Genomic DNA, 19,480 nt, shown 5'->3' with positions numbered 1-19,480 from the left:
ACCAGCATGAAATACTTTCAGACTTTACATGTCATATGGAAGTGCACAAAGATATCAAGTGCTGGTTTTCAAGGTTTATTACGCTCTAAGTTGCCACAAAATAAACTGGCTTCAGACTGTGCAAGAATTGTAAACTGTTAGCTTATGGCACTCTTGGGAAGTTGTGCATAACTTGCCAACTGACAACACACCAAATAATTTAAAGTTGAAAAGGTGCTGTGTGCTCTTTAAAATTAAGCTATACAATTCTTATTGTATGAATTTATTTTTTTTTACAATAGTTTTTATTCAAATTTTCATAAAACAAACAAAACAAAATCAAAAAACATAACACAATAAGAATAAAAATAAAAATAAAAAATTTGACTTCTGATTTGTCACAGATCAGCTATAAATATATAATATATATCAAACCTGTCCCTTAATACATACAAAATCACTGTTCTCCATAGTCTATCTTAATTAATCGTCAAATCCCATTATCATCATTTCATTTTTATCTTTCAACAAAAAGTCTAAGAGAGGCTTCCATTCCTTAAGAAATGTATCTGTCGATTTTTCTCTAAGTAAACATGTCAATTTATCCATCTCTACTAAGTCCATTAATTTCAATAGCCATTCTTCCGTTGTTGGTGTTGATTCCATTTTCCACTTTTGTGCATAAATCTTGCTGCCGTAATCATATATAATATTATTCTTCCATATTTCTTTTCTATTTGTTTATCCATAAAACCCAATAAAAAAATTCTGGTTTTGACTGAAGATTTATCTTTAGGATTTTTTGCATCATCCTACCTATCTGTGCCCAAAATAATTTTGCCTGTTTACACAACCACCACATATGATAAAATGATCCTTCTTGTTGTTTACATTTCCAACAAGTATTAGAAACATTACTATACATTTTTGACAACTTTTCTGGAGTCATGTACCGATACATCATTTTATAGAATTTTTCTTTAAGATTATAGCATAATGTAAATCTCAAGCCTTTTTTCCACATATTTTCCCATTGATCCATTTGTATATTATAACCAAAAATTTTTGCCCACTTTACCATACACTCTTTTACTTGTTCTTCTTCCATATCCATTTTCAGCCAGAGTTTATACATTTTTGCAATTATATTTTCATCATTTGCACACAAACCTATTTCAAAATCAGATTTACTTATTTCAAACCCATACATTTTCTTATCCATTTTATATCTTTCTAACAATTGTAAATAGGCAAACCATTGAGAACTATATCCTTCCTTTATCAGTTGTTCTCTCTCTTTCATTATATATTCTCCATGTACATTTTCTAATAGTTCTTGGTATGTTAACCATTTCTCTTTTCCAGCCATTTCTCTTCTATAAAACGCTTCTTGACTTGAGACACATAATGGTATTTTCGAACAAAACCTTGGTTTATATCTATTCCATATTTTCAACAGAGGACGTCTTATAAAATGATTATTAAAATCCACATTAACTTTTACTTTATCATACCATAGATATCCATGCCATCCCCAGTTCAGGTTATGGCCCTCCAAATCCAATAGCCTTTTATTCCTCAATAAAAACCATTCCTTTATCCAGACTAAACAGCAGGCAGCATAATAAAGTCTCAATTTCGGTAATCCCAGTCCTCCTCTTTCTTTGGCGTCTTGTAATAATTTAAATTTAACTCTTGGTTTTTTCCCCTGCCAAACAAATTTAGAAATATCTTTTTGCCATTGTTTAAAAGGTAAATCAGAGGCTATTACAGGTATTGTTTGAAACAAAAACATCATTCTCGGCAATACATTCATTTTTATCACGGATATTCTTCCCATTAATGACAATTGTAATTTATCCCATTTTAACAAGTCTTTCTTAATCTCTGTCCATAGTTTTTCATAATTATTATGAAACAACTTTGAATTTTTATTTGTCATAATAATACCTAAATATTTCAACTTTTCCTCTATTTTAAAATCTGTCTTGTCCATCAACTCTTTTTGTTCCCTTGAAGATAAATTTTTCACCAACATCTTTGTTTTTTTATTGTTGATCTTAAATCCTGCTAACGGTCCAAATTCTTTTAATTTGTCCATCAATGCATTAATTCCTTCCAAAGGGTTTTCTAATACAATTATCAAATCATCAGCAAATGCTCTCAATTTATATTCCTCTTTTTTTACCTTTATTCCCAAAATCCTTTTATCTTGCCTTATGTCTCTAAGCAGCACTTCCAAGACCAAAATAAATAAAAGGGGAGATAATGGACATCCCTGTCTTGTACCCTTTTGTATTTCACATGAGTCCGTTAACCCCCCATTAACAATTATCTGTGCCTTCTGAGATGTATAAATAGATCTAATCCATTTTATAAAATTATCTCCAAAATCCATTTGCTCCAAGACCTTAAACATAAATTTCCAATTCAAATTATCAAATGCTTTCTCAGCATCTAAAAAGATCAAAGCTGCTTGTTTATCATTTCGTTGTTCTAAGTATTCCAACACATTCAAAACATTCCTGACGTTATCACGTAGTTGTCTTTTAGGTAGAAACCCCGCTTGATCTTCCTGAATAAATTGTTGCAATATTATTTTCATTCTTTCTGCCAAAATCGTTGTAAAAATTTTATAGTCATTATTCAACAAAGATATCGGCCGATAATTTTTTGTTTTGGTTAGATCCTGCTCCTCTTTAGGTATTAATGTTATATTGGCATTTTTCCAACTATCCGGTATCTTCCCCTCTTGCAAAATAGAATTCATTGTATACTGTAAAGGTAATAAAAGTTCCTCCTCCAAGCATTTGTAATACACTGCTGATAGTCCATCCGGTCCTGGCGCCTTTCCTAATTTAATTTTACTTATAGCCTCAGATATTTCTCTTGACGTAATAGGACCATTAATAGCTTGTCTCTGAAAATCTGTAATTTTAGGCAAATTCTGTTTAGATATATACTCTTCTATTTTTTCAGAGGGAATTTCCTGACACTTGTACAAAGTTGAATAATATTGATGGAAAACCCTTTGGATTTTTACATTGTCTGTCAACATCTCATCTCCTTCTTGTATCTTTAAAATAAGATTTTTTTGTCGTTCTTTTCTTAATTTATATGCTAGCAATTTCCCCGGTTTATTTGCAAATTCAAAAGTCCTTTGTTTAGCAAAGTTTAATTTCCTTTCAATTTCTCTAACTGTCAACATTGACACTTGTTTCTGTAACATTTTAATTTGATTTACAATAGAAACTTTAGTTGGATTCTTTTTCAATTCTTCCTCTTTTTGTTTTATTTCTTCCAAGATTAGTTGCATTTTCTGTTGTTTCTTCTTTTTTAATTCAGAGTTACATTTAATAAAATATCCCCTCATAAATGCTTTACTTGTATCCCAAACAATATTTTCATCTGTTCCTTTATGTAAATTGTGTTCAAAAAACTCTTTTAATTTCTTCTTACATTCTTGCACTATTTTATCATTCTGTAATAAAGATTCATTTAGTCTCCATCTAAATCCAAGATTTTTTTTAAAAAAGTCAATATCACTGGATTGTGATCCGAAAAAGTTTTTGGTAATATATCCATTTTGGAAATGTCTTTCACTAGGTTTTTAGACATCCAAATCATATCAATCCTCGAGAATGTTTTATGTCTTTCTGAAAAATAAGTAAATTCTTTTGCATTGTCATTTATATATCTCCAAGCATCCACCAATTCTAAATTTTCCATCAATTCAAAACAAATCTTCGGTAATTTACCCTGTGTCTCTTTAATATTTTTCTCAGAAAGTCTGTCCATTTTTGGTAAAATTTCTCCATTCCAATCACCCATAACACACAAATGATCATATGAAAACTCTGACAATTTTTCCATAAGTCCTGTGTAAAACCTTGTTTTATCTTCATTGGGGGCATAAATGCCCACTATCAAAATTGGACTTCCCAGAAGGAGTGCTCCGCTGGTGGTGCCTCTGAGTGAGCTCTGTCTCAGAGGAAGCTTTTTTCAGTTAAAAACCAGTCAAGAGGAATTTTTGACTGGCGTAAATGTTTTCCAAGGCAAAGGTGAACCGAAGAGATTATCCACGGAACTTCGTCGAGCTGTAGATAGCTGGAATTGATCAGGAATCCCCTGAGATAAGAAGGCTTATCTAGCAGCGGAAGACGAAGTCAGGACTTCCAGCAAGCTGTGCTGAAAAAAAGCGATACTTTTTTTTTCTTTAAAAACGTTCTATAACGAGCGAGCCTCCTTCTGTCTAAATCTTATCATTTGGTTTAAATTACTACAGTAAAAGAGACTTGTTTACGAATCAGCAATTGAGAAACCTGGGTGAGTCACACTGTTTTCCTTTTATATAAAATTAAAGAAGAAAGAAAATTTAAAGAACTTAATTTATAGTTTAATGACAAAAAGCTGGCTTGAATTTGGAATTATAAAGATTAAAACGGATGAGAGGCAACTTATCCGATAAGATGATTTGATTATTTGAAGGAAATATATCTGGGACTATTTTTTTTCTTTTTCTTTTTTGGACTATTCTCTTTGGACGAATCTGCTGTTCGTGTAAGTTACTGATGGTTGGGTGCTGTGAACCAAACTTGTCTTGCATTCCTGGATGTGCAGGAGATAAGAACTGTGCTGGCTAGATCATATTAACAGGCCTGGAATATTAACTCTTTTGTTGTTGGGGGGAAAAAAAGAAACAGACTGCCTCTAGGTTTGGGAACATTGGTTAATAGCAGAAATTAAAGGGTTTTTTTCAAGAATGACAACTAGGAAAGCAACTAAAGCCCTGGAGCGAAGAGGCTCAACTGATGCACAGGAAGGGGCTGTCTCCCCAGACATGTTCCAGAAAATAATGGATGGGATTAGTGATCTTAAACAAGATCTCAAACAAGAGATGAAACAGGATAGACAAGAAATCAAAGATGAATTTGGCAAAATGAAGATGGAATTGAAAGATATAAAAGAACATATCAAAATAGAAGTGGATGAGATTAAAGGCACAATTGGGCAAATAACACAGGAGGTAAAAAATGTTAAAGGAAAGGTGCAAATCTTGGAGAACAGAACAGATTTATTAAATGTGGAATTGGAAAAAAATTTGGATCATATCGCTGTGATGGAATTAAGAGATAAAGAATATTGTTTGAGATTTCGTGCAATTCCTGAAGAAACAGGTGAAGATATCAGAGATAAAATGGTCAATGCTCTGGTAAAATTTTTGGATTGGAATGAAGATCTGATGGAATTTGAAATAGATAAAGTTTATAGAATCAATTCAAGATATGCAACAATGAAAAAAATTCCAAGAGATGTGCTTGTGCATTTTGTAAAAAAGAGGACCAGAGATATGGTATTACAACAACATTTCAATAATATCTTTAAAATTGATGGCAAGGAAATACTGGTGATGAAAGAAATCCCTATTAGAATTTTACGCAAGAGAAAAGAATATGCTTTCTTTACAGAAAAACTTAAACAATGTAAAATTCAATTTAGGTGGGATGTTCCAGGAGTGATTTTTACATTCAGACAACAAAAATATTGATTGAATACTGTTCAAAAAGCAAGGGACTTCTTGAGAAAAGCTTCAAAAGACATGGAAGAAGACAAACTCAAAGATATGGATATAATTCCTGGGAAACAAAGTCAACAGGAACATGCAGAGGAGGGAAAGGAGGATGATGGATTAAAGGGAGCATCAGGTGCTTTTTAAAATACATGCTTAAAGATGGATTACAAATATCTAACTTGGAATATAAATACGTTGCAGAAGAGAAAGAAAGTGTTTCATTATTTGAAAAAATTAAAATTGGATATAATTTGTCTACAAGAAACTCATATGAAGAAGAAAGATTCCAAATATTTGATTTGTAAAAAATTGGGTGAAGAATTTATTTCGGCTGGATCAAAAAAAAAATGGTGTTGTTCTTTATATTAACCCACAATTGTTTCCTAAATTGATATTATTGGACGATAGTGGTAGATTTGTGGGGGTTGAAATTACTTTACAAGGTACAGAAATTTTCTTGCATGAATTTACAGGAAACTTCTATGCGGACAATTATATTGTAGTTGAAAAACTTGGCAAGTTTAAGCAAATCAAATATTTGTTTAATTTAGGGATATTTCACCCTGCTTTGAGTCCCAATTGGATCTGCTCATTACACAATTAAGCTATATTTGGGGGGGGAACTGGTCTGAATCCTTTATTATTTTAAATTTAATTGTATGATGGGTATTATATCACAAGGCAATGCCTTACAAGGACAGAAGAAAGCGCCTATGTTATCCACTCTAGAGGTTGCACAGTCAACAGAATTTTGGCCCTAATTCCATGATAACTAAAAAAAATGAATATTTGTAAGTTTATTCAGAGATGTAAATGTTTCATTTAATGAGCTGTGTCATTAATTTTATTTATTAAAAGGGGTCAAATCAACAGTGAGACTCTGCAGACAGGCAGCACTGAGGGGAAAAAACCATTAGCCGGTAACCATTTAGAACTTGCAGCCCAAATAAGAAAGACATCACAAAATTGGGAGCAACAAACAGGGAAGAAGAATGGCTTCATGAATAAGCCCTAATTTAAATATTTATTGTAGTTATCAGACTTTCCCTGTCTGGGTATTTTATGCCACCAGGATCACAGCAACTCTTATAATCACATATGCAGTAGGTGTTCTCTGATAATACACGTATGTGAAAGCTCCCTTATACCAATCCAGGCCACTGGTCCATCTAGTCCAGTACTATTTATCCTAACTGAATTGGCTCTCCAATGTCTCAGGTAGAGAGGTCTTTCCCAGCCCTACTTCTGAGATTTCTTTTTAACTAGAGAAGCTGGAAATTGAACCTGAATGTAAAAGCACGTACTGTCCTGCAGAGCTATTTTTCTTGTCTCCAATAGTGTATATGGTAGTGCTCCTGAAGCTACACATGGTATGTGCTTCCTCAACAAGATGTGTCAGGTCAGTAGGTCACTACTCACTTTGCACATTAATAGCAGGCAAAAACAGTAACCCAGTGTTGCCTCTTTGTGAAGCTTATTTTCTTAAAGGAATGGGGTGCCAACTCTCTCTCTCTTTCAAAAAACGCCCTATGATTTCCAAAGTATAGTTGTACCTTGCAGTTAATAAACAAGTCCACTGACCATTATTAAATTATTTATCTGTCATTTGCAAATGAACCTCTGTTTTGTTCAAGTACTGTACATGTACTCCACATTTCACAACTACGTTAGGTCCAGGGAAATTAACATTAGAAAGACCAGGCAGACTCCCAACCAAGTAACGTTTATACAAACCACAGCTGTATTTTATTGTGCTAATGCTTACTCTAAAAGCTCCAACTCCAGTACTTTTTCATCCAAGCTTACCACCTGCAAGTCATAAACCCATCCCACAATGTTGGCAACTCCTCCAGACCATATCACTTCTCACAGAAGATGCCACAGAAGATAAAACAAGAGATAAGATGGGGGGAGGGTTTGAAAAAGACAGAGAACCACCAAGCAGTAAATTAACACGGAAGACCAGAGGTTCTTTCTAGAGGCAAAAGATAGCAAGCTGATTTACACAACAAGTTCTTAAAGAGTGACCACATATAAGACTGGAACTCCCCCCCACACACAGAACAGCTGAAAATTACTGATGGTCTTGGCAGACCACTTAATGATTTTTCTGCCTGTGGTAGCAATTGTAAAGTGCCATGCTAGATGCTGTATGATTTTAACTGTTATTTTTATCACTTCTTTTATGTCTCATACTGCATTTTATTTTATTACAATTTGAATTCTATGGGATGTAAATTGTAATACAATAAAATACAACATAAAAAAAGAAGTTGGTTTGTTGGTTTTGCTGCAAAGTCTATTGCACGGTTATCCCTTTGGAAATTATTTCCTTTGAGAATCCAAAGGAGGGAATAACACTCCTTCCATCAGTACTTGCTACAGCCCACAAGAGCTGCAGAGCATTTATCTATCCTCCTTTCCCTGTCTGAATAGAGTATCTGCTGCTTTCACCTCCCCACAAACAGGAGCAATAGAAGGAAGGATAAATTGCTTTTGAAGGTCACTGCTATATCTTGGGTGGCTGTTTTCTATCTCCCAGCTGCTAGGAAACCTCACAGAATTTCACTGTTAAAATATTCTAAGCATACATAGTTTGTTTCCAAAGCAGACTGCCATCAAGCTGCTGACAAATCATAATGCTGAACTATTTTCTACATTTTAGATCAACAATTATCTTTGATCAACAATTTTCTGCAATGATCTTCTCATGGTGAGAAGCTTGTTAGAAGCCTTGAATATCTTTCTCTGAACATCAGGAAGTACCTTCATTACTTGTTTTGCATGGTCATGGCTATTTCCCATTACCATATTGTTTCCAAAATGCTTTGACTGAAGAATGTTAACAGATCATCATAGAATTATAAATCAGTACGCCATTTACAATTAGCAGCAAAAAAAAAAAAATTATTCAAATAGTTCCTAAAACATTTCTTAAAAGCCAACTCTTTTTTGTTAAGCCATAGATCCAGGAAATACTCTAGAAGTTAATGAAAGCCCATGATAGGACTAATGCAGTGTTTCCCAAGTGTGGTACGCAAAAGGGTTTCAAGGGGTACACGGCCAAATTTCTTTTTTGTACTTTATCATTGGGTTTTAGCAGCAAAAAACGTGTGCGTGTGTTCTTTTGAGAGAAAATACAGTTCTTGTGATTTCTGCAGTTTCTCACACAATCATGTGAGGGAAGATCAATATAATAACAGTGGTTTATCCCGATGTTATTCAACGCGTAGTCTCTTTTGCTCTCAATGCATTCCTTGTCTTTTCGTGCACCCCTCCAGTTTCTCATAAGACTCGAACTCCCTCGCAATGACTTTGGCCATCAAAAAACACTACTACAAACAGACAGATGGCGCCACAAAGATATTTATGCGTATGCTCAACTACAAAAATGTTCACACCGGGAAGCATGGTTTTTTCTCTATCTTCAGCCCTGCAGCGGCCATCTCGCCAGCCACTTCCCTCTTGGGGAATCTCCCGCTCTTTGGCTGCAGAGCGGTTTCGCCCCCCATCCTGCCTGGCCTGCCCTCTCATCAGCTGTGAATTTTAGGCGGGAGGTTTGAATCCCCTGCCAGCTCTTGGGCTGCGTACCTGAGTGGCTTCCCAGGCAGGATGGGGGAAAAACCACTCTGCAGCCAAAGAGCGGGAGATTCAAACCTCCAGCCCAGGCAAGCACTGCCTCTGTAAACCCGCTGCATGCTGCATGAGTTTCGGCTGGAGTTTCCAGTTTTGGGGGGTCCCCTCCGGGTCTCCAGCTAACTTGCCTTAATTTCCGGACTCTCAGCTTCAATTTTTTTTTAAAAAAAACTAAGTTTCTAGGTCGTCTGGTTCCCGAGATATACACTCTTTATTTCCAGAATGGTTTTTGTTTGAATAATAGTTATTTTAATTATTAATATATGAATTATTTCTATATTTATGAATATATAGTTTTGTTATATAAATATTATTTCTATTATTAAATTGTTTATTACTTACTTTGTATTTATTTTTTTACAAACATTTCATATAAAATTATAGGAATCATGAATGTGTTATAATACCTTACCCCTCTCCCAATTATTTTTGTGAAAGTTGGGTACGCCGGTAAAATCAATGTCTCAAAAGGGGTACATGCATGTTGAAAGTTTGGGAAACACTGGACTAATGGATACTGAAATTTTAAGTTTAAGCTATAAAGATCCTAGAAGAATATCCAGTCTGAAAAGGCATATCAGATATCAGCTTTCCAAGATAACAACAAACCCCAAGTAGATTTACTGGAAGAAAAAATAATAATCACAAAATGTTCAGTAGGTTCACCACAAATAAAGAAGACAAACACAAAAAATGGTATTTTTAGTCCAAATATGTTATTTTCTCACCTCACAAAAATCAAAAGAACATAGAATCATTAAATTGGAAGGGGCCTATAAGCCATTGAGTCCAATCCCCTGCTGAACACAGGAATCCAAATTGAACTTTACCTGAAAGGTGCCTGTCCAGCTGCCTCTTGAAGGCCTCCAGTGTTGGAGAGCCCACCACCTCCCTAGGTAATTGGTTCCTTTGTTGCACCACTCTAACAGTTAGGAAGTTTTCCTCGATGTTCAGTCGAAATCTGGCTTCCTGCAACTTGAGTCCATTATTCTGTGTCCTGCATTCTGGGATGATCGAGAAGAGATCCTGGCCCTCCTGTGTGTGGTAACCTTTCCAGTACTTGAAGAGTGCTCTGATATCTCCTCTCAGTCTTCTCTTCTCCAGGCTAAACATGCCCACTTCTTTTTAGTCTCTCCTCATAGGGCTTTATTTTTAGTCCACTGGTGATCCTTGTTGCCCTCCTCTGAACCTGTTCCAGTTCATCTGCATCCTTCTTAAAGTGCGGTGTTCAGAACTGGATACAGTACTCAAGATGAGACCTAACCAGTGCCGAATAGTGGGGAACCAATATTTCATGCAATATGGAAACTATACTTCTGTTAATGCAGCCTAAAATAGCATTTGCCTTTTTTGCAGCCACATCACACTGTTCGCCCATATTCAGCTTATGGTCAACAACAATCTCAAGATCCGTCTCGCATGTAGTATTGCCGAGCCAAGTATCCCTATCTTATAACTGTCCTAGGTGTAGAACTTTACACGTATCCCTGTTAAAATTAATTCCATTGTTTTCAGCCAAATGCTCCAGCCTATCAAGATCCCTTTGAATATTGTTTCTGTCCCCTAGGGTATTAGCTATCCCTCCCAATTTTGTATCATCTGCAAATTTGATAAGCATTCCCTGAACCTCCTCATCCAAGTCATTAATAAAAATGTTGAAGAGCACTGGGCCCAGGACCGAGCCCTGCAGTACCCCACTCGTTACTTCCGCCCAGTTTGAGAAGAACATAAGAACATAAGAAGAGCCTGCTGGATCAGGCCAGTGGCCCATCTAGTTCAGCATCCTGTTCTCACAGTGGCCAACCAGGTGCCTGGGGGAAGCCTGCAAGCAGGACCCGAGTGCAAGGGCACTCTCCCCTCCTGAGGCTTCCGGCAACTGGTTTTCAGAAGCATGCTGCCTCTGACTAGGGTGGCACAGCACAGCCATCATGGCTAGTAGCCATTGATAGCCCTGTCCTCCATGAATTTGTCTAATCTTCTTTTAAAGCCATCCAAGCTGGTGGCCATTACTGCATCTTGTGGGAGCAAATTCCATAGTTTAACTATGCGCTGAGTAAAGAAGTACTTCCTTTTGTCTGTCCTGAATCTTCCAACATTCAGCTTCTTTGAATGTCCACGAGTTCTAGTATTATGAGAGAGGGAGAACTTTTCTCTATCCACTTTCTCAATGCCATGCATAATATTATACACTTCTATCATGTCTCCTCTGACCCGCCTTTTCCCTAAACTAAAAAGCCCCAAATGCTGCAACCTTTCCTCATAAGGGAGTCGCTCCATCCCCTTGATCATTCTGGTTGCCTGAACCTTTTCCAACTCTATAATATCCTTTTTGAGATGAGGCGACCAGAACTGTACACAGTATTCCAAATGCGGCCGCACCATAGACTTATACAACGGCATTATGATATCGGCTGTTTTATTTTCAATACCTTTCCTAATTATCCCTAGCATGGAATTTGCCTTTTTCACAGCTGCCGCACACTGGGTCGACATTTTCATCGTGCTGTCCACTACAACCCCGAGGTCTCTCTCCTGGTCGGTCACCGCCAGTTCAGACCCCATGAGTGTATATGTGAAATTCAGATTTTTTGCTCCAATATGCATAATTTTACACTTGTTTATACTGAATTGCATTTGCCATTTTTCCGCCCATTCACTCAGTTTGGAGAGGTCTTTTTGGAGCTCTTCGCAATCCCTTTTTGTTTTAACAACCTTGAACAATTTAGTGTCGTCAGCAAACTTGGCCACTTCACTGCTCACTCCTAATTCTAGGTCATTAATGAACAAGTTGAAAAGTACAGGTCCCAATACTGATCCTTGAGGGACTCCACTTTCTGCAGCCGTCCATTGGGAGAACTGTCCGTTTATTCCTACTCTCTGCTTTCTGCTTCTTAACCAATTCCTTATCCACAAGAGGACCTCTCCTCTTATTCCATGACTGCTAAGCTTCCTCAGAAGTCTTTGGTGAGGAACCATTGATAAGTACTCTTTGAGTATGATTCTGGAGCCAACTGTGGATCCACCTGATAGCTGTTCCATCCAGCCCACATTTAACTAGTGTGCTAATCAGAATATCATGGGGCACTTTGTCAAAAGCTTTGCTGAAGTCAAGACATGTTATGTCCATAGCATTCCCACAGTCTATGAGGGAAGCTACCCAATCAAAAAATGAGAGATCTGTCTGGCAGGATTTGTTCTTGATAAAGCCATGTTGGCTTCTAGTAATCACTGTATAGTTTTCAAGGTGCTTACAGACTGACTGCTTTATAATCTGCTCCAGAATTTTCCCAGAGAATGATGTCAGGCTGACTGGTCTGTAGTTCCCCGGTTCCTCCTTCTTGCTCTTTTTGAAGATAGGGACAATATTAGCCCTCCTCTGGTCATCCGGCACTTCACACATCCTCCATGATTTCACAGAGGTAATAGAGAGCAGTTCTGAGAGTTCTTCAGCCAGTTCCTTCAGTACTCTAAGATGCAGTTCATCGGGCCCTGCAGATTTGAACTCATTTAAAGTGATTAGATATTCCTCGACCATTTTTCTCATTAGGGTCACTTGGTACAGAACCTTTATTACCATTGTCCTGAGTTTATTAAAATTGGCTTTCCTGAAGTCCAGAGTACACATATGGCTCCTCTCAGCTTTTGCCTCCTTTAAAATAAAAAACTCAAGTATAGTGTGGTCACATACCCCCAGAGTTCCTGTAACTGCCACTTCATCCACCAAGTCATCTCTATTGGTTAGAATCAAGTCAAGAATAGCTGATTCTCTAGTTGCTTCCTCCACTTTCTGTAGGATAAAATTATCTTCAACACAAGTCAGGAATTTTGCGAGGAATTTTTGTGTTTGGCAGAATTCGTTTCCCAACAGATATCACGGCAATTGAAGTCCCCCATTACTGCTACATCACACCTCCTCAAAACATTAGCAATTTGCTTTGCAAAAGTGTCATCCTCGTCTTCTCCTTGTTTTTTAATGTTTTAATGCTTGTATTTTAATGTTTTAATTACCTTAATATTAGGTAGTGCTATTATGTATTTTGTATTTTATATCTTCCGATTTTTGTTGATTATTGTTATTATTGTATGTTGTACACCGCCCAGGGAGCCATTGGCTAAGGGCGGTTTATAAATGAAATCAAATAAATAAATAAATAAATAAATAGTAGACTCCAACAACCATGTTCCTTTTATTCTTTGCCCCATTTATTTTAATCCAGAAACTCTTGGTGGAGTTATCAAGCTCATCCTTCTGTATTTCTGTGCAGGAATATAATTTTTTAATATAGAGCACAACTCCGCTTCCCTTTCTATTCCTTCTGTTCTTTTTGCCTCCCCCTTAGGATTCAGTTTAAAGCTCTCCTGATGACATTCTCCATGCTGTGGCCAAACACATTCTTCCCAGTCCTTATGAGGTGCAACCCATCACTTGCCAGCAGTCCATCTTCCAGGAAGCATAGCCCCTGGTTCCAGAATCCAAATCTCTCACATTGGCACCACCTTCATAGCCACTCATTTACCCGCAGAATTTTTATTTCCCTTTCCACTCCTCTTCTAAGTACCAGAAGGATGGATGAGAAAACTATCTGAGTCCCAGTCCTTGAGTTTCCCAGAGCTTCAAAGTCTGATGTGATTTCTTCATAGCTCCGCTTAGCAGTATCATTAGGTCCTACATGGATGAGAAGAAAGGGTTACCTGTCAGTGGTCTTTATGAATGATGGCAACCCTTCTGTCACATCTCTAATCTGTTCTCCAGGGAGACAGCATACCTGGCGAGTCCATGGGTCTTCTTGGCATACTTGGGTTTCAATCCCATGCTGTAGGGAGTCTCCCACTACTAGTACTCTTCTTCTTGTCGCGGGGCATGGATTCTTTGCCTCTGTTTAATGGAGCTTTAGCCTCTCATTCATTGTCATGTGGGGTCCTTTGCAATTCCTCCCTTGCAGACTGTCCTCCAGTCTCATCCTCAAGTGCCTGGAAGCAGTTCCGTAGTTCCATCAGTGAAGGGTGTCTTATAGCTTTTCTACCCCTATCACTCTTTTCCAGTTTCAACTTCATTGTTGCTCTCCACAACAGTCTCCTCTTCTGCTTCATCTTGCTGTTGTTCTTCCACCTCCTGTTCTTCTCTTTGCTGTTGTTGGTCCAGCATTCTAAGAACTTTTCATCTTCTCTTATACTCTTCAGTGTAGCCACCTACTGTTCCAGGCCTCTCACTTTTTCTTCCAACAGCGCCACCAACTTGTGCTTGTTGCACGTGTATGCCATGTTGTTCTTAGGCAAGAAAACTAACATTGCACACACCTTGCAGTTCACCACCACTGGAGTGTCCTTCTTGACCATCGTCTCTACCGCCTTTTATTTATTTATTTCTACTTGTATTGAATAACCTGTGCTTTCTCCTGTCCTCCTTCAGGGTAAATAGGAGAGTCTCACTGGTATGTGGTGTGCCATCCAAGAAAAAAAAAATTAGGGACCTCGCCTTTGACATCCTCCCCCCGAACTCCTCTCCTGTTAGCTCTCCCTGTTCACTCGCTCTCTGAGAGCTGGTTCACTTATATCTCCTCTGGACCAGCTGACACAGCTCCCTCTGCTCTGCTCTGTTAGGAGTCAGGAAACAGAATGAAAACTCCCAGCACACACAGCTGCTCCTAGTTGCATTCAGCAACTATCAGGCCACGCCCCTTCCAATCAAACCGCTATGGAGTCCTTCAGGCACACAGCTTCAGAGCCCTCTTTGTCTCTTCCTTCCTATACCTCTGCCAAACTCCTGTTAGCTCTCCCTGTTTGCTCACTCTGTTCCCTTACTTACAGTCTAAGTGCAGTGGACTAAATTTCTGTTGCTTTCTTTCACGAGCTCATATACATGACACTAGCTATTCTAATCTGGAATGGGTAATTTCTCAAGGATGATTTCAGATATAATCCTATATACAATATATACCAGGCTAAGGGGCAACAACAGGTAGTTCAGTTAGTTGAGGGCTGGGTACGAGGGATCCCTTCCTTACACACCAGGTCTGTTTGGCTTCAAAAAGCCTCAAAAAAGAGTTTGCTGGCAGAGGGCACAGAGTTCATTGTTACTAGGCCACCAGTGGCCCATCCATTCCCAACTCAATCACTCTCAGTGGACTATGAGGGGGCAGGCCATCAAAGAACTTTGGTAGATTGGGTGCTGCTACAAGAGGCAGGGTCAGAGAAGCAGCAGCTGGAAGGTAGGAGCAGAGAATAACCAAGGAAACAGGAACATGCCACAGCTCAGGAATACCTTCCCTCTTTCACAAGGCTCCGTTGGAACTGGAAATCCTTTCTACTCCTTCCTGCACAGAAGGATCCAATGGCCAACCCGGGTGGGCAGTATAGACCCTGACAGTAACAGAAACTGCCAGTTGCAGTTCAGTGGTTCACCAAACCGGGCAGCCATAAACAGATCCAGCAGCTTCTATGCCACAGACACTCTTGCAGTGGAGGATACTTTGCTGTCATTGTACCTGATGGGTCATGTATTGTGTGCAGGGTTGAACCGAAAGGGCCTCTACTAAGAACAGAAGAGTCTTGGATCCAGCAGAGGCTTCTGTGAATTGAAGGGAGGGATTTTTGTCCTTTTCCCCTTCTGCCTGCACCACATCCCACTGTTTCAGAGCATTACCCAATATTCTGGAGCACATTTTATTAGAACTTGAGACCTACCAGTACCTTGCTGCCATGAATGAAATTTTGTTCACAAAACTCTGGATCCAACCCTATATAATATTTCCTTGCAGCCCAATGTCATATCTTGGCAAGAACTTGAATCCCAAAATAGCACTGTAACCACTGTCTTGTAGTGCTTAGAAATTGACAGAATGTTAGACTAGGACTGGGGAGACCTGGGTTCAGATCTCACTCGGCCATGAAGCTCACTTGAGGGCAACAACTGTCAGTCTAGCCTATCTCAAAATGAGGGAAAGGAGAGACCATGTACACTGCCTTGAGCTCCTTGGAGGAAAGATGGGGTATAAATGTAAACAAACAAACAAACATACATTAACAAAGCACAATTGGTATGGTGTGAAATTGTTACAAATTACACTTACAGAACTAAACCATACATTTTATCAAAGATAAGTCCTCAGTACAGCACAGGAAACACCTGAGAAACTCTTCAGAACTTTTTCAATTATCTTCCATTTTAAAACTTTCAAGTTGTGCAAACCTAGTCAGTGTTAAATATTAAGGTTCAAGAACTGTGAAAAGAAACATACCTGTCAAATTAATCTGTAACTTGGTTATGCCTTTAGCCATCAGAAAGTGTTCTTTGGCTTTTTTATAGTCATAGTAATTCAAAAATGTGTAAGCACACTCTAGATGGAACTGAACAGCAAGATGCCAGCATTCTTCATCAGTGAATAAAGTCTCAATTTCAAATACTGCAAAACAAAAAAGGGGGTAGAAGAAATTAAGAAATGGATTGAGAAGAGAAGCAGAGGAAAAACACATTGGACTTGGCACTCAACACAAACCAACACCAATATCAGTTTTAAATACAAAATAGCTCCATTGTCCTTTGGGTTTTCACTCACTAAGGTTGCAATCCAATACACACTTACCTGGGAGTATGTCCCATTGAACCAGTGAAGCTTACTTCTGAGTAGACATGTATTGGACTGCAGTCTTAGATTATATAATAAATAATAGTGTCATAAGGACAAAAAAGGAAGAAAAGAAATTGCTCATTCTCAGTTCAGTCAATTGCAGCTAATTGTTATTTCCTTTCTTTTGCTTTTCATCTTCCTACACATCCATTTCCATCTTTCATAATAACAGTAGTAGTATATCATAGTTACTAAAGTTGAAAAGGGAGCTGGGGGGGATTTGCAAGAAAGAAAGGGAGAGGGAAGGTAGGTCATTCCCAATCTCGACTATTATCAAAATGACAGGAAAACATGCCTGTACTGGGAGAAACAGTGCCCGTCTTGAAAAACAAGTCTTTTAATCCATTGTCTCTATACTAGTTTTTTTCTTCAGAGTCTACATACAAACATTTACATCAGGAGAAGGATTATAGAAATTACGGCCCACATGGAAGGTTATAGTTCTTAGAAGATACCAAGCATTTCAAGCAAACAATGATTTCTAAAAAAAATTGGCTGATTTTCTAGTGCAGTTCATTAAGTAAGTTGCAAAACAATTTACAAGAGTGAATCAGTCCCATGCATACAACATATCCCGATAAATCTTGCTTTCCCTTAACTAAAGCACTTTTAAAACATTTCTCAGAAGCATCTGGTCAAGGTTGCAGACCAGACAGAAGTATAATACAATCCTACCACAGTATCAGAATAGTAAGTATGCTATAATGCATTACTTTTATACCCTTTTCAGACTCAAAGGGGAGTTGTATATTTATAGATTTGGCATCAAAAAAGCTGGACCGGGATGAGCATGTAAAAAATTACTGCTCTGCACTCAAGAATTGAATGATAGCTCTAGTAAAGATTTTCTATTTAAGAAACTGGCCAAGCTCCATGGTACATTTTTTTAAAAATGAAAATTACAAGATGCTAGTAATAGCTGAATGATGTAATTTTTAATAAAAAGATGCTTAGTGCACCTGCTAAGTATAATTTATTTCAACACACTGCTTTCAAGTATTAAAAATCTTGGTATCAAACCAGAATGTGTCGTCATATGGAACTAAATTTTGTTTTATCTTCTAATTAGTCTTCACAGTCATCACTAACCATACCCTATTTTAAACCAGGGCTGTGGAGTCGGTAGGCCAAACCTTCGACTCCGACTCCTCTATTTTTCTACTGTCTGACTCCGACTCCTTCATAAATGGCAAATGCATATTAACTAGTAATAATAAATTTACTATAGTAAAATGGTAGCACAAGGCATTTCATCACCACCATGTGAATCATCAGGCTAGATTGATAGAACATAAAATATATTTATTTGATTAAAATTTCTGAACAAGAAAACTTTCCTAAATTCCTATGAAAGTTTTTATTTTGAAGCCGGAGTCGGTACATTTCTACCGACTCTGTCTCCACCCAAAATTGCTTCCAACTCTGACTCCACAGTCCTGTTTTAAATGAGGTTATTGGTAAAGCCACAAAACAGGAAGCAGCATCTTTCTCTACCCCACTGGTATCAGCAATTAAGATCATATTATTTGGTGTTATCCACAGAGCTGAGACAGGTAAATTAAATAGAAAAAGTAACATCCAACTGTGTCAGTCTGTCAGCAAAATGAATTTACACTCTCACAATGGGACTTCCCTTTGCTGCCCTCTCCTGGCAGCTCCCCTCATGCCCCCACAATCCGCTCCAATCAAGTTTTATCTTGATTGCTACACAAATTATGAAGAAACTTACAAAGCTAAGAACATCTCTAGAAATCCTTTACAGCTGGTTGAATAAGTAGCTGTCAAATTGCAAAACTGCACTCCTCTTCTCAGTTGTTAATATTGGTGTAATTGATACTAGTAAGACTGGGATGCAAGAACTGGCAGCTATTGAAATATGAACTTTTAAGAACAACAGGAATGTAGCACATTTATGGGGGATTAGATCCTGTTAGAGAAAAGTATGCCACACTTTCAAGGGTTACAAAACATTCCTGCGAACAGAAGGTTAATATATTCTCAACTACACAATGAGGTCAACAAAGACTGAAATACAAATTTGAGAATTCTCTCCACTTGGAGACTCGTTAAGTCCAGTCTTGAACTTGTGCTGGCTTTCACCAACTGGAAATAACCCAGAATGTGATCACTTTAGCTTATGGCATAGTGTACCGTACTTAAATATTTTCTAGTTGGTCACTGTGGGAAATAGTATGCTGGATGACAAAAGCCTCTGGTCTCATCAAGTGGGGCATTTATGTTTAATGGGATTGTACTCCCATTGATAACGTTGTTTTCTTGAAAGGTTAAGGCTGCTAGAGAGACCATTTCATTACAGCTTCAGTCTTGTATAGACATACTTGGATCCCAATGAACAAAGTGGGACTTGCTTCTAAATTAACATGGACCAATATCAGTAAAAAACTATGTGATAATCACTGTGCACTGCTGCCTGCAATGAGGTTAACTGTCAATGAATGGACAGACAATTACTCAACCATTTCTTATTTTTCCATTCCCCAGTTAAGATGTTAATAATGGCCTTCTTTGCCAGGTTGTTAGAAGGGTGAATGAGAAGACTGTTTTATATTGCTCACTGAAAGCAATGTACCAATTACTGCTATACACTAATGCTATACACTATAGTGTATAGTGCTATACACTGTTTAGTACAGTAATGTTTAGC

At 37.8% G+C, this 19,480-nt stretch overlaps 1 protein-coding gene across 1 annotated transcript in view; it reads right to left on the bottom strand.

Annotated features, from left to right (window-relative positions):
* TTC27 (tetratricopeptide repeat domain 27) overlaps positions 1-19,480 on the bottom strand; it is a 166,777-nt gene that overhangs the window by 115,955 nt on the left and 31,342 nt on the right. The window contains exon 6 of the mRNA XM_061624749.1: positions 16,426-16,590. Within this exon, the coding sequence (XP_061480733.1) occupies positions 16,426-16,590 (165 nt within the window). The remainder of the gene's footprint in view (positions 1-16,425; positions 16,591-19,480) is intronic.

This window comes from Rhineura floridana, chromosome 4, assembly GCF_030035675.1.
Source record: "Rhineura floridana isolate rRhiFlo1 chromosome 4, rRhiFlo1.hap2, whole genome shotgun sequence".
NCBI lineage: Eukaryota > Metazoa > Chordata > Lepidosauria > Squamata > Rhineuridae > Rhineura > Rhineura floridana.
This window is presented reverse-complemented; position numbering and strand designations above follow the sequence as displayed.